Source organism: Bombina bombina, chromosome 5 (assembly GCF_027579735.1).
Source record: "Bombina bombina isolate aBomBom1 chromosome 5, aBomBom1.pri, whole genome shotgun sequence".
Classification (NCBI taxonomy): domain Eukaryota; kingdom Metazoa; phylum Chordata; class Amphibia; order Anura; family Bombinatoridae; genus Bombina; species Bombina bombina.
In genome coordinates this window covers 81347963-81364971 of record NC_069503.1, presented here as the reverse complement: position 1 = coordinate 81364971, position 17009 = coordinate 81347963, and the positions used below count along the sequence as shown (strand labels likewise).

General features: G+C 39.3%; 1 protein-coding gene across 1 annotated transcript in view; it reads left to right on the top strand.

Annotated features, from left to right (window-relative positions):
* LOC128659919 (gastrula zinc finger protein XlCGF26.1-like) overlaps positions 1–16759 on the top strand; it is a 117525-nt gene extending 100766 nt beyond the window's left edge. The window contains exons 5-6 of the mRNA XM_053713506.1: positions 2206–2307; positions 11744–16759. Coding sequence (XP_053569481.1) covers positions 2206–2307; positions 11744–13293 — 1652 coding nt within the window. The 3' untranslated portion in view covers positions 13294–16759. The remainder of the gene's footprint in view (positions 1–2205; positions 2308–11743) is intronic.
* The last annotated feature ends 250 nt before the right edge of the window (positions 16760–17009 follow it).

Here is a 17009-nt window from a genome sequence, read left to right as displayed (position 1 = left end):
ATGGTAGATGGCGGCGGTATACGGAGCGGCAGATTAGGGGTTAAAAATTTTAATCGAGTGGCGGCGATGTGGGGGGACCTCGGTTTACTGGTGCATAGGTAGTTTATGGGTGTTAGTGTACTTTAGACCACAGTAGTTAAGAGCTTTATGAACCGGCGTTAGCCCAAAAAGCTCTTAACTCCTGGGTTTTTTTCTGCGGCTGGAGTCTTGTCGTTAGATTTCTAACGCTCACTTCAGCCACAACTCTAAATACCGGCGTTAGAAAGATCCCATTGAAAAGATAGGATACGCAAATGGCGTAGGGGGATCTGCGGTATGGAAAAGTCGCCCTGGAAAGTGAGCGTTAGACCCTTTCCTGACTGACTCCAAATACCAGCGGGCGGTAAAAACCAGCGTTAGGAGCCTCTAACGCTGGTTTTCACGGCTACCGCCCAACTCTAAATCTAGGCGAATGAGATCTGATATCACCTTTAAGTTTAACCCATTGTAATAGGCTGTGGTTTCAAAGCACAAAATCAGCTACTTCATATACACAAATAAGCATAAAAATGGAATTTCTAAAATATTTTATACTCTGCAGTTGGTATAACAAGTCATTTAAAATACATTAATGGAAAAGCAATTTTACAGTGTACTGTCCCTTTAATTTATGAAGACAAACTGCTTCTCTTCTCATGTGAATCATTTCCTGCACTGTTGATTTCACATTCTTGAGAAGCTACATATTTAATACTAACCTAACTAGAATATGTTTAACATCATATATGAATAAATATATATATATATAAAGTTCAAAATAGACAAGCACTCCAGAAATCCAAATCACATGCCCAGGGTGCAACAGATAGGTACTGTTTATTTATGTTCACTTTTGACTGCTGTATTGGGTCAGACTTATTTGTTGCCATGGGGGTGTCCTCACTTGTGGGAGGAACCTTACTTTGGAGAGCATGTGATTGGCTGGCCCACCTTTATAAGGGTGTCTGGTGTGGGTTTTGCTCATATTGTTTTTTGTATGTCTGAGGAAGGGGCTAATCCCCCGAAAACGTTCACATATTTGGAATAAAACTTTGAAAAGTCCTGGCGAGTGCACTCTTCATTACTTTATATATATAGAATAAGGTTAAAGCGTCACAGCCTCTAGGAAAAGACTCTAAAGCTTTCATAGCAAATTGGATTTATGTCACCATCGTTATGAGCTATTTTATACCCACTATCTGACCAGATGTATGGCTTGTTTGTTGGCTGTGTAGATTAAAGGCTTTAGATAAACAGTCGTGCACAGCAGGTATATGATCTTTCCTTTGTACAATCACAAAGTTTTAACAGGTTAATACAACTGGTTTCCCTAAAATATTCAGGCACTGCTAACTTAAGAATGTATGGGAAGTTAGTAATAGTATCGGACAATAATATTTGCATTTAATCCTGGGCCTTAAAGGGGCATTAAACACGAAATACATTTTATAACCATAGTATTGGGTTATTCCCGCTTCCCTTTAGTCATGAGCGCCACCATGTTGAAATCTAGCCGATATGTTTACACATGTGCAGCAACTCTCCTTCAGATACCTGTGGGTTCTAAAATGGCAGCGCCCATGATTAGCGGGAGGTGCATGAGATGTATTTAGTGTCCCTTTAATACTACTTCTGGGAGAGTCATATTACCTCACTAGATAGCTGTAATTTCAGTGCTTTCCAGCATTTATCCTCAAGGGTCACAGACAGACATGACTTTAGGAAATAACTGTGTGCTTGAGCAATTAACTAACTTGCCTACGCACACAGGTACATTCCGAAACTCAGTTCTATTCTGGTCGATAAATGCTGGGTAACCTTGCTGTAGTATACAAGGTTTCTATAATATAGGTTATACAGTTCTAAATAACACCCTTTATTAGTGAAATACCTGTTATTTTAGTACACGACTGTAGCTAGTCTTCTATTCCACTGGCTGTGCTCTCCTTGACAACCATAACCCTCAAAATGAACCACTGCTGCAATGGCTATACACACACGTTGTGCTTGTCAGAAGACAACCATTTACATATACCACATAGCATGCTGGGAATTGTAGTTCTCGTGTACACACAGCACAACATACCCAAGTTATTCAAGCTTTATTACTCCCATATCACAGGAAGATATAACACGATAAGCCTACTACCTGCTCTACATGATTCTTTTTTCATTCCTTGTTGTTAGGTTTTCCTGACATTATAGAGGTGAAGTCGGAACCAGACGAGCCAGTTAATGAGGATCACATAACCACAGTAAATCATGTGACTGTTATATCCGCAGATGATGGTGAGAGTCTAATAAATGTATTGTTCGGCTCAAAAGTTTTCTAGTTATCAGTCCAATCCATCATAGGTTCTGTGTGAAATCATTGTATAGAAAATCAATTAAACTACTTAAATTATGTTTGTGATGCAAAAATCTAGTTTTACACATTAAATAAAGCAAGACATGGGCATTTCATGGGCTTTAATCCTAAACATCTCTGTATTTGAGAGGGAAAATAAAGGGGAGTTATTGGTTCTTAAATATGCAAATAATAATGATTTATGTATAATGAAAATGATATAGATAAAAAGCTTAAACACATGGAATAAAATTTTAAAACAATATGGATCAAAACACTCCAAAAAAAGAGTTAAAAATAAGTACAAACAAATAAATGACAATGTATAGAATGTCCAACATATAACTAGATTTAGAATAAGATGGCGTCCAAAGAGTTTCCTCAAAGCTTAGGACTATAAACTCACTAATGTTATGAACAATCACTGTAACAGAGGACGTCACATAACTTATCGTATAAGAAATATATATACAAGTAAAATAGCTTATAGATTCAGTATCGATGATATTTTGTCCATTGTGTACAATGAACAAGTGTTATATGATTTTCACTAATGGACAGTGTAATCTGGCAGCAAGTCTTTTTAGGACACTGATAGGCACACAAAGAAATGCAATGCAAATTATATAGAGATAGCATAACGAATAATAAAAATAGTCAGCCATAAAATGGCAACATTTCTATATTTCCTTATTTGTAATAGTGACACCAATTCAGACTGTACGGTTTTGAAGGGAGAGTTGACCTACCCAGTGTCCAATCATATAGCCACGTGAGCGTGCGAGTGATGCTGTACGTGCACAGCAATACTGATATAGCTTGATCCAAAAGCTTAGGTCCAGCATATTAACCCTTCTTGTATGAGGAGCAAGCAATAAGTGTTACATTTGACAGAGATCGCACACACAAAGTATAGAGCATTATAGCCGTACTGTAATATTCACTTGGGTTGGCGGTTAATATTTATTTACAATGCAAAACACCAAAGATGATGTGTGCACAGTTACTGGATGTGCACAGTCTCACATATAGCAGCACTGGATGTCTCGTAAAAGACCTTTATTCTTCACATTAGGTTCATGCAATATACAATGTTTTGGTAGTAATACCCTTAATCATGCATGTTACGTGATTAATTCCATGAATAATGCATGTTACGTGATTAATTCCATGAATAATGCATGTTACGTGATTAATTCCATGAATAATTCATGTTACGTGATTAATTCCATGAATAATGCATGTTACGTGATTAATTACATGAATAATGCGTGTTACGTGATTAATTACATGAATAATGCATGTTACGTGATTAATTACATGAATAATGCGTGTTACGTGATTAATTAGATGAATAATGCATGTTACGTGATTAATTACATGAATATTGCGTGTTACGTGATTATTTAGATGAATAATGCATGTTACGTGATTAATTACATGAATAATGCGTGTTACGTGATTAATTACATGAATAATGTATGTTACGTGATTAATTACATGAATAATGCGAGTTACGTGATTAATTACATGAATAATGCATGTTACGTGATTAATTAGATGAATAATGCATGTTACGTGATTAATTACATGAATAATGCATGTTACGTGATTAATTACATTATTACATGAATAATGCATGTTACGTGATTAATTAGATGAATAATGTATGTTACATGATTAATTACATGAATAATGCGTGTTACATGATTAATTACATGAATAATGCATGTTACGTGATTACATGAATAATGCATGTTATGTGATTAATTACATGAATAATGTGTGTTACATGATTAATTACATGAATAATGCATGTTATATGATTAATTACATGAATAATGCATGTTATGTGATTAATTACATGAGTAATGTGTGTTACATGATTAATTACATGAATAATGCATGTTACGTGATTAATTAGATGAATAATGTATGTTACATGATTAATTACATGAATAATGCATGTTACGTGATTAATTGCATGAATAGTGCATGTTACGTGATTAATTAGATGAATAATGTATGTTACATGATATCGCGTTTACTTTCAACTTATAATATGACTGAAAAACCCGACAAGCTCAAACATCCACTAAAAACCCCTTATCGATTGCGCGTAATTGTTAGCGCTCCACTCGTAATCTGTCCCTTAAGCTTTTAAAGTTTGGCGCTGCAGTTTTTTTTAATGGGCTCTGTGTTTAATCACAGTGCGCCTGTTTACGCTGTTCAACTACAAGTTGAGTGCTCCTGTGCCGGGTAAAGCAGCCAACAGCTTCACCAACGGGGCAGCTCCCTACATTCATTAGAACGAGGCTATGGTTAGACATTGAGCCCATGACGTTATTTAAAAAAAAAACATTTGTGCTGAAATTGACGGAGATGCAGGTTAGGCAAGTAAAGGTTTGGGATCTTAAATCTTTCTTTCTCCAACATAGGTGTGTCCGGTCCACGGCGTCATCCTTACTTGTGGGATATTCTCTTCCCCAACAGGAAATGGCAAAGAGCCCAGCAAAGCTGGTCACATGATCCCTCCTAGGCTCCGCCTTCCCCAGTCATTCTCTTTGCCGTTGCACAGGCAACATCTCCACGGAGATGGCTCAGAGTTTTTTGGTGTTTAAATGTAGTTTTTATTCTTCAATCAAGAGTTTGTTATTTTAAAATAGTGCTGGTATGTACTATTTACTCTGAAACAGAAAAGAGATGAAGATTTCTGTTTGTAAGAGGAAAATGATTTTAGCAACCGTTACTAAAATCGATGGCTGTTTCCACACAGGACTGTTGAGAGGAATTAACTTCAGTTGGGGGAAACAGTGAGCAGACTTTTGCTGCTTGAGGTATGACACATTTCTAACAAGACTTGGTAATGCTGGAAGCTGTCATTTTCCCTATGGGATCCGGTAAGCCATTTTCTTAATTTTCAATATAAGAATAAGGGCTTCACAAGGGCTTTAAAGACTGGTAGACATATTTCTGGGCCAAAACGATTACTTTATAAGCATATTTAATGGTTTACAACTTTGGAGAGTTATTTTAATCTTGGGAATTCTGTTAAAAAAACGGCAGGCACTATATTGGACACCTTTTTCACTGGGGGCCTTCTCTAGTCATAGGCAGAGCCTCATTTTCGCGCCACTAATGCGCAGTTGTTTTTTGAGAAGCAAGGCATGCAGATGCATGTGTGAGGAGCTCAGATCCACTGAAAAAGCTTATTGAAGGCGTCATTTGGTATCGTATTCCCCTCTGGGCTTGGTTGGGTCTCAGCAAAGCAGATACCAGGGACTGTATAGGGGTTAAAGGTTCCGTTATTTTAAGAGTTAAAGCTTTCAAATTTGGTGTGCAATACTTTTAAGGCTTTATGACACTGTGGTGAAATTTTGGTGAATTTTGAACAATTCCTTCATACTTTTGCGTATATTCAGTAAAAAAGTGTGTTCAGTTTAAAATTTAAAGAGACAGTAACGGTTTTATTTTAAAACGTTTTTTGTGCTTTGTTATCAAGTTTATGCCTATTAACATGTCTGAACTATCAGATAGACGATGTTCTGTATGTTCGGAAGCCAAGGTTCCTCTCCATTTAAATATATGTGATGAATGTGACAAACAAAGTAGGGACAATGATGCCACTGATAATAATGTTGCCCAAAATGATTCCTTAAGTGAGGGGAGTAAGCATGGTACTGCATCATCTCCTTCTATGTCTACACCAGTCTTGCCCACTCAGGAGGTCCCTAGTGCATCTAGTGCGCCAATCCTCCTTACTATGCAACAATTAACGGCTGTAATGGATAATTCTATTAAAAACATTTTAGCCAAAATTCCCACTTATCAGCGTAAGCGCGACTGCTCTGTTTTAGATACTGAAGAGCATGAGGACGCTGATGATAATGGTTCTGACATGCCCTTACACCAGTCTGAAGGGGCTAGGGAGGTTTTGTCTGAGGGAGAAATTTCAGATTCAGGAAAAATTTCTCAACAAGCTGAACCTGACGTTATTACATTCAAATTTAAATTGGAACATCTCCGCGCTCTGCTTAAGGAGGTGTTATCTACTCTGGATGATTGTGACAATTTGGTCATTCCAGAGAAATTATGTAAGATGGACAGGTTCCTAGAGGTCCCGGTGCCCCCCGAAGCTTTTCCTATACCCAAGCGGGTGGCGGACATTGTAAATAAAGAATGGGAAAGGCCCGGCATACCTTTTGTCCCTCCCCCTATATTTAAGAAATTATTTCCTATGGTTGACCCCAGGAAGGACTTATGGCAGACAGTCCCCAAGGTCGAGGGGGCGGTTTCTACTCTAAACAAACGCACCACTATCCCTATAGAAGATAGTTGTGCTTTCAAAGATCCTATGGATAAAAAATTAGAGGGTTTGCTTAAAAAGATGTTTGTTCAGCAAGGTTACCTTCTACAACCAATTTCATGCATTGTTCCTGTCACTACAGCAGCGTGTTTCTGGTTCGAGGAACTAGAAAAGTCGCTCAATAAAGCATCTTCTTATGAGGAGGTTATGGACAGAGTTCAAGCACTTTAGTTGGCTAACTCTTTTACCTTAGACGCCACTTTGCAATTAGCTAGATTAGCGGCGAAAAATTCAGGTTTTGCTATTGTGGCGCGCAGAGCGCTTTGGCTGAAGTCTTGGTCAGCGGATGTGTCCTCCAAGAACAGATTGCTTAACATCCCTTTCAAGGGGAAAACGCTGTTTGGCCCTGACTTGAAAGAGATTATTTCAGACATCACTGGGGGAAAGGGCCACGCCCTTCCTCAGGATAGGTCTTTTAAGGCTAAAAATAAAACAAATTTTCGTCCCTTTCGCAGAAACGGACCAGCCTCAAATTCTATATCCTCTAAGCAAGAGGGTAATTCTTCTCAAACCAAGCCAGCCTGGAGACCGATGCAAGGCTGGAACAAAGGTAAGCAGGCCAAGAAGCCCGCTACCGCTACCAAGACAGCATGAGATGCTGGCCCCCGATCCGGGACCGGATCTGGTGGGGGGCAGACTCTCTCTCTTCGCTCAGGCTTGGGCAAGAGATGTTCAGGAGCCTTGGGCGCTAGAAATAGTTTCTCAAGGTTATCTCCTGGAATTCAAGGAACTACCCCCAAGGGGAAGGTTCCACAGGTCTCAATTGTCTTCAGACCAAATAAAAAGACAGGCATTCTTACATTGTGTAGAAGACCTGTTAAAAATGGGAGTGATTCATCCTGTTCCATTAGGAGAACAAGGGATGGGGTTTTACTCCAATCTGTTCATAGTTCCCAAAAAAGAGGGAACATTCAGGCCAATTTTGGATCTCAAGATCCTAAACAAATTTCTCAAGGTTCCATCGTTCAAGATGGAAACCATTCGGACAATTCTTCCTACCATCCAGGAAGGTCAATTCATGACCACGGTGGATTTAAAGGATGCGTATCTACATATTCCTATCCACAAGGAACATCATCGGTTCCTAAGATTCGCCTTTCTGGACAAGCATTACCAGTTTGTGGCACTTCCATTCGGACTAGCCACTGCTCCAAGAATTTTCACAAAGGTACTAGGGTCCCTTCTAGCGGTGCTAAGGCCAAGGGGCATTGCAGTAGTACCCTACTTGGACGACATACTGATTCAAGCGTCGTCTCTGCCACAAGCAAAGGCTCATACGGACATTGTCCTAGCCTTTCTCAGATCTCACGGGTGGAAAGTGAACGTAGAAAAAAGTTCTCTATTCCCGTCAACAAGAGTTCCCTTCTTGGGAACAATAATAGACTCCTTAGAAATGAAGATTTTTCTGACAGAAGCCAGAAAATCAAAACTTCTAAGCTCTTGTCAAGTACTTCATTCTGTTCTTCTTCCTTCCATAGCGCAGTGCATGGAAGTAATAGGTTTGATGGTTGCGGCAATGGACATAGTTCCTTTTGCGCGAATTCATCTAAGACCATTACAACTGTGCATGCTCAGACAGTGGAATGGGGATTATACAGATTTGTCCCCGACGATCCAAGTAGATCAGAGGACCAGAGATTCACTCCGTTGGTGGCTGACCCTGGACAACCTGTCCCAAGGGATGAGCTTCAGAAGACCAGAGTGGGTCATTGTAACGACCGACGCCAGCCTGGTGGGCTGGGGCGCGGTCTGGAAACACCTGAAAGCTCAGGGTCTATGGTCTCGGGAAGAATCTCTTCTCCCGATAAACATTCTGGAACTGAGAGCGATATTCAATGCTCTCAAGGCTTGGCCTCAACTAGCAAAGGCCAAATTCATAAGGTTTCAATCAGACAACATGACGACTGTTGCATATATCAACCATCAGGGGGGAACAAGGAGTTCCCTGGCGATGGAAGAAGTGACCAAAGTAATTCAATGGGCGGAGATTCACTCCTGCCACTTGTCTGCAATCCACATCCCAGGAGTGGAAAATTGGGAAGCGGATTTTCTGAGTCGTCAGACATTTCATCCGGGGGAGTGGGAACTCCATCCGGAAATCTTTGCCCAAATAACTCAATTATGGGGCATTCCAGACATGGATCTGATGGCGTCTCGTCAGAACTTCAAGGTTCCTTGCTACGGGTCCAGATCCAGGGATCCCAAGGCGACTCTAGTAGATGCACTAGTAGCGCCCTGGACCTTCAACCTAGCTTATGTGTTCCCACCGTTTCCTCTCATTCCCAGGCTGGTAGCCAGGATCAATCAGGAGAGGGCTTCGGTGATCTTGATAGCTCCTGCGTGGCCACGCATAACTTGGTATGCAGACCTGGTGAATATGTCATCGGCTCCACCATGGAAGCTACCTTTGAGACGGGACCTTCTTGTTCAAGGTCCGTTCGAACATCCGAATCTGGCATCACTCCAACTGACTGCTTGGAGATTGAACGCTTGATTTTATCAAAGCGTGGGTTCTCAGATTCTGTCATTGATACTCTTATTCAGGCTAGAAAGCCTGTAACTAGAAAAATTTACCATAAAGTATGGAAGAAATATATCTGTTGGTGCGAATCGAAAGGATTCCCATGGAACAGGGTAAAAATTCCTAAGATTCTATCCTTTCTACAAGAGGGTTTGGAGAAAGGATTATCTGCAAGTTCTTTGAAGGGACATATTTCTGCTTTATCTGTTTTACTTCACAAGAAGCTGGCGGCTGTGCCAGATGTTCAGGCTTTTGTTCAGGCTCTGGTTAGAATCAAGCCTGTTTACAAACCTTTGACTCCTCCTTGGAGTCTCAATTTAGTTCTTTCAGTTCTTCAAGGGGTTCCGTTTGAACCCTTACATTCCGTAGATATTAAGTTATTATCTTGGAAAGTTTTGTTTTTGGTTGCAATTTCTTCTGCTAGAAGAGTTTCAGAGTTATCTGCTCTGCAGTGTTCTCCTCCTTATCTGGTGTTCCATGCAGATAAGGTGGTTTTGCGTACTAAACCTGGTTTTCTTCCGAAAGTTGTTTCTAACAAAAATATTAACCAGGAGATAGTTGTGCCTTCTTTGTGTCCGAATCCAGTTTCAAAGAAGGAACGTTTGTTGCACAATTTGGATGTAGTTCGTGCTCTAAAATTCTATTTAGAGGCTACAAAGGATTTCAGACAAACATCTTCCTTGTTTGTTGTTTATTCTGGTAAAAGGAGAGGTCAAAAAGCAACTTCTACCTCTCTCTCTTTTTGGCTTAAAAGCATCATCAGATTGGCTTATGAGACTGCCGGACGGCAGCCTCCTGAAAGAATCACAGCTCATTCCACTAGGGCTGTGGCTTCCACATGGGCCTTCAAGAACGAGGCTTCTGTTGATCAGATATGTAAGGCAGCGACTTGGTCTTCACTGCACACTTTTACCAAATTTTACAAATTTGATACTTTTGCTTCTTCTGAGGCTATTTTTGGGAGAAAGGTTTTGCAAACCGTGGTGCCTTCCATCTAGGTGACCTGATTTGCTCCCTCCCATCATCCGTGTCCTAAAGCTTTGGTATTGGTTCCCACAAGTAAGGATGACGCCGTGGACCGGACACACCTATGTTGGAGAAAACAGAATTTATGTTTACCTGATAAATTACTTTCTCCAACGGTGTGTCCGGTCCACGGCCCGCCCTGGTTTTTTAATCAGGTCTGATGATTTATTTTCTCTAACTACAGTCACCACGGTATCATATGATTTCTCCTATGCAAATATTCCTCCTTTACGTTGGTCGAATGACTGGGGAAGGCGGAGCCTAGGAGGGATCATGTGACCAGCTTTGCTGGGCTCTTTGCCATTTCCTGTTGGCGAAGAGAATATCCCACAAGTAAGGATGACGCCGTGGACCGGACACACCGTTGGAGAAAGTAATTTATCAGGTAAACATAAATTCTGTTTTTCTCGCATGTATATCTATCCGTGTGTTACATAATGCTGCACATAGTGTGTTAGTATATAAGATTTATATTTATTAATATAAGAGCTGAGCACGTGCAACAAAAATTTAAAGGGACATCCTAATGAAAAACAATGCATTCTTGTTGGCATTGGTGCATTAGTGAGCCTAGAAAAAGTCCACGAAGGGTTAAACACAGAGATAAAATCATGGTTTGGTACAGCTCACAAGCAGAATGCAGTTGATGAATCGCACATAACCGCCAATCACACGCTGTGCCCTGCTCAGGACAAGACAGCACCAGTACAGGTTTTACCTTCTGTGGGGGGTTAAACAGAACTTAGAACATTTAATATTTGCATTAGGGAGCCAACAAATTAGTGCACATCACGTTTGCATTAAAATGTCATTTAATATTGAAGACAATCTGAGCAAATAATCAAGGTACACAGACTGGAAAAGGTTGAAATGTGTTTTAAAGTCATTAATTAGTGAAAAAAATTCTTAAAAAGTGTTTCCTGAAGGCTTTGAATACCGCAGTTGATTTGTGGGTGAAGTTAATGAGATTTAAAGCAAATAGGAGCTTTCTTTAGTTTTGACTGAAAATCCAGCAATAAAGAGACTGATTAGACTGTTAACCCATAATGCCACAATAGATGTGTAGCAAACTGTTTATCTACCTCCCTTACTCCAACAAGATAAAACAGTGTCTGCAGGGCAGGCGGGGAACTCACTGACTATAGTATACTCATCATTACCACCTGAGTTATCCATTCACCTCACTGTGAGCATGTTGACTTTGCTAGTTTAGAGGTAGAAGGTTGGAAGGGAAAGATGAGGAGGGGCATTCTACTGGTGTTTGTCATGTCACTAACCTCAATAGAATGCAACTTCATGATTGTTTAAGAGTGTTGCTGTGTCTCTGCTGCTAATGTCACCTGTTTTATTTAAAGATGCATAATATTGAAAGTAAAAGTTTTTTTTATTAGAAATGTAATTATATAATAATTTATTCAGATATTCGCATAATATTTATATTGTCCTTTTGTCTTATTATTTGTAGAAAACAGCATGAATTATACACACCAACAGCAGAGAGCCATAAGAACTGAACTTATACCCCATGACCCAAGTTTAATGAGAGCTAATGACTATACACGAATATTGGGTGGATCCGAGGAGACTTTGCAAGATGCCTTTGGAAAACATACAGATGCAAAGACTCTGAATAACTTCAAACCAAATGAAAATCAACTATTATCTCATCAATGGATTCCCAGAGACGATAAACCTTTCAAATTAAATGACTGTTCAAAAGATTTTAGTCAGAAGGAAAGTCCTCAGTCACAGGAAATGATTCACACCGGGGAGAAATCATTCATATGTTCAGAATGTGGGAAAAGCTGCACAGGCATGTCAGCGCTCCTCATTCACCAAAGGAGTCACACAGGGGAGAGGTTATACATGTGCACAGAGTGTGGCAAATATTTTACACAGAAAAGTAATCTCACAGCTCATGAAAGGATCCACACAGGCGAGAGACCATATGCGTGTACTGATTGCGGCAAAAGTTATTCGCGGAAGGCTGATCTTCAAGGGCACCAAATGCTTCACACAGGGGAAAAGCCTTACTCATGTACAGAGTGTGGGAAAAGCTTCACCTATAAGTCAGTTCTCATAAACCACCAAAATATTCACACAGGGGTGAAACCTTTCACATGTACAGAGTGCGGGAAAAGCTTTGCAGGCAGGTCAGGTCTGCTAATTCACCAATCAGTTCACACACAAGGGAATCCTTTTACATGTAGAGAATGTGGTTATAGTTTTACAGAGAAGTCAGACTTCCTAAAACACCAGAGTATTCATACAAGAAAAAAGCAGTACATATGCCCTGAGTGCGGGAAATGTTTCACACAAAAAAGTAGTCTCGTAACTCATGAAAGGGTCCACACAGGGGAGAAACCATTCACTTGTACAGACTGTGGGAAATGTTTTTCAGGCAAGTCAGTTCTCTTAAAACACCAAAATATTCACACAGGGTTAAAACCTTTCACATGTATAGAGTGTGGTAAAAGCTTTGCAGGGAAGTCTGGTCTCTTAAAGCACCAAATGATTCATACAGGAGAGAAGCCATTTACATGTTCAGAGTGTGGGAAATGTTTTGCACAAAAGATTAATCTAACATATCATGAAAGGATTCACACAGGGGAGAAACCATTTACTTGTAAAGAATGTGGTAAAAGTTTTTCATGGAAGTCCGTTCTCCTCAGACACCAAACATTTCACACAAGAGAGAAGCCTTTTACATGTACCGAATGTGGAAAAAGTTTTGCATACCAATCAGGTCTCCAAAAACACCAAAAAAGTCACACAGGGGAGCGACCATTCATATGCACAGAATGTGGAAAAAGCTTTTTAGAGAAGGCGTTTCTCTTAACTCACTTAAATATTCATGCAGGGTTAAAACCTTATTCTTGTACGGAGTGTGGGAAATGTTTTACACAAAATGCTCATCTTCGAACCCACCGTCGGATACATACGCCAGTGAAATCATTCACAGGTGCACAATATGAAAACAATATTATGCTAAATGGTCATCACTTGAACAGTTAACCTCATTATTAAAGTGGCTCCTGAAATTTTGTCCCCAATTTTACCCCCATTGTGCAGAGGGCATCATCCATGTGTCTTATGTATTTGATGTTAAGGCTTGATTCTCAAAAACTCTCTAGTCTAGGGTGAAATTATCATGGAGACATCACAGCGGCTGAACTCATTGACTTCTCTAAGTAAAAGGGCAGCACCTCAAACTCCCAGAGAGATAAGTGATTCGTTTCATAGGAAGTAATGAGGCTGTGTGGGATCACAGGGGATAGTGAGGTTAATAGAATAGCACCCATTGAACTGATATGTTTTTGCTACAGTTTTATTTTTTTAATTAAAATTTTATTGAGATAATCAAAATGACAACATGGGTACACTGACATCAATATAATAAACACGGTATCTTGCTATATACATCATGTTAAAGTCCAAATAGTTTCATCGTGAAATATAGGAAGCCATGGAACCGAAATTATCCATGCCATCAGAAATTACAATAACAAGAGAAAGTATAATCATAAGGTTGAGTCTTTAGGCTATAACAATCTTTTCTCGTATAGCAGTACAATTTTTCATATTTAATACGAATAGATGTACGAATGCACACCTATAGCTGAGAGCAAGAATGCAGATCTCAGCAAGAAGTATGCATAGAAAGCGGAAGAGAAGGGAGGGGGAAGTAAGAAAGAAGAAGAGTGTCAGAGACAGAGGAGGGGTGGGGAAGGAGGAAGAAAAAAAATAATAAAAATAAAATGCCCCAGGCGTTCCATTACTGCAAGCCCCTACCGAAGAATAAGAGCATTTATGGTTCTTAGGTTATATCTGTTTTTCCCATAATGCTAGCATCATCTCGTGTTCCTCTAACCTATGTGTTTTTAGATAGTGATACCTCTCCAGCAATAGGAGATCATCAACCGCTGATCTCCATTCCCCAGCAGAAGGGATTCTTTGGGTTTTCCAAAACCTCGGGATAAGTTTTTTAGCCGCGGTGAGCATAATTAGCAACAACGGCTGTTTGCCCATACCCGACAACTTGGGAAGAGAGACAAGCAGAAGGGTGTTTGGATCGTGACCTATCTGTGTTCCCAATATCTCCGACATCTCTGTTAATATGTCTTGCCAGTAATCTGTCAGCCGAGGATCCCTCTCCCCCACAACCCCTCCAACAGGTGTTACTGAGCGTGGGATATATCTTGTGCAAGCGAGATGGGCTTAGATACCATCTACAAAGAAGCTTAATATGTATTTCCTGTGTCACCGCTGAAACAGAGGTTTTTTTAGTTAATCTAAAGGCTTGAAGCCAAGCTTCGTCTTCCAGATTGTAATCCAGCTCTTTCTTCCATGAGTATGTGTATGGCGGAAGGTTGGATGGGACAGGGTTGTTAAGTATTTTATATAGTTTCGATATTAAATGCGCCGGGGTCACCTGCACGGTGCATAGATCTTCGAAAAGCGTTAGTTTTCTGCCTAGATCCTCCCTATTTTTATGATGAGTGATGAAGTGAATCAATTGATGGTAGTGTAACCAGGAGGAGAAAATTCCCCCATGGGATTCCTCCAATTCAGACTAAGATTTTGTTCTTCCATCTTTCGTGGTGGAGAATGCCGTCCCTGTTCTCAGGCTATAAGGTTGTACCTTGGAGAAACCCAATCGAGAGTAAGGGAGATCTGGTTGTTCAATAATTGTGGTAAGAGGGTTTTTGCTACAGTTTAACTTTTATTTGCTGCTAGTGTAGTAACATTACTTTTCTGTTAGTTAAATAAGAGTATAATAAATTATGTGCAAATGGCACAAAGCTGGTTAGAACATGCTTAGAGAATATAATAAGGTCTGTGAGAGAGTTTCAGACACATATACAGAGCTCCCCTGTCACTCACCTTTCTTTGAAACTGTCAGGAGCAATACCAAGTGCAATGTAATTTGTAAAAGGTACACAGAAATATACACAGTATGATCTTAATTTGTTAAAGTTACTCGGAAACATTCAAAGCCAATCAGAATTTGTAAAAGCTCAATCTTATGTACACCATTGTATACAGAATCTAAATAGCATTAAACACAAAATAGAAAGCACAAAGCTTAAAAGTAATACAACTTAATAGATAACATCTAGTCTAAAGTATATTAAAATACGAAGCACAAAATGTAAATGTAACAAAACTCTCATGTCATGAAGTGCTGTATTGTACTGAGCTTGTCTCTCTGTCAAATCCAGTAATGCAGAGAATGCCCCTTGGAAAGAGACAGCAAAATTTGCCTTTCTACAATCTTGTGAAGGACATCACAATGCTTTAGATAATCTCATATAAGCAGAGAGCTTTCAAGAATTGGGCCCTTTGTACCATCTGTGATTGCCGTTGTTTGGTTCATGTCACATATTGTGAGGAATTGTCCAATAACATAATTACTTTATTGTTTTTACTGAAGGGATTATGTGACCTCATTTACTCTACTCTAAGATACAGATAATTATTATATTTTATTTTAAAGAGGGGAATCTGGCTTTACTAATGATAGGTCACATATCTCTCATTAGGATAAGGTGATCAGTAGAGTAACCACCTGCAGCCCTAGTCACCAGGGATATCTTTTATGGTGCGGTACCTTAGAAAGGAATGAGACCAACATTTGAAAGAAGGAACTCCCTCATTAATATAAGACATTACATGTTTCTAGTAAGATGTAGATTATCACTGTGGTAATGGCGATCACTTGCAGAACTGGACAATATTTTTATAATAAAGGAAGGGGGTTGTGGAAGTCAGATATCCAACTCTTAAAAGATAGATCATGCATACTTATATATACAAGGTTATTGCTGTAGGTATAGCTCCTGTCTTGTAGATGAAATTTATAACCAAAAGGTGGCACGTGATGCCTCTTTTACAAGAAGTCAAGTACCAATAGCTATTAGATCCGAATTGAATTTACCAGAGATAAACACTAGTATAGAGAAATTATCACAAACGTATGGAATCTCCTCTGCCATCCTCCCAAAAAAGTATAGCTGGGCATGTTCCACTTTTGGATGAGACCACCCTCTTTAAATTGAGTGCTATTGCAATTAAATTTATATTGGCAAGAAAACTCAAACTTTTTGTCTAAGCTGGGGGAGTTAGGAAGCTCTAAAACTTCCCCTAACCAATGGAAATTAGTTATCTTTCAAAAAGTAGGGTTTTTTTTGTGTAAAAATTATTTGGTAAGCCTTTATATCATGATATATCAGTGTGAATTGTGTGTATGTTTTTAATGTACTTTTTGCTGTACTAACTGGGTTTAACTAGAGAAAAGAATGTGTATCTAATGATAGAGATAAGAAATGTATATATTGTAAATATAAAAAATACTAAAGTCATCCTTCACTAAAGTAATTTTGTGTAAATTTAAATTATACCTATTGTTCCATGGTTTGATATTTTATTCCTGCTTGTTTATTCAAGTGGAAGATAAAAACAAAAATCTGTTTCAATCATATTTTCAGTTTGTATTTTTTTTTTTTTGTGGGGGAGGGGGTGTTAAACGGAAATTATACAAATCTAGGAAGGTAAGACAAGTCTATTACAAGACAATGCTCAAAATAGCCCCCAGAGATTCTGCAAGATTTTTTTTCCAGAACAGCAAATTTTTGACGATCAGTACCTCATTTGTTTGGAGTTATGTTTTAGGAGCTCTGTAGTAGCAGACATCCAAAAAGAGGCTCATTTTTAGGTCTGAAAGACACAAC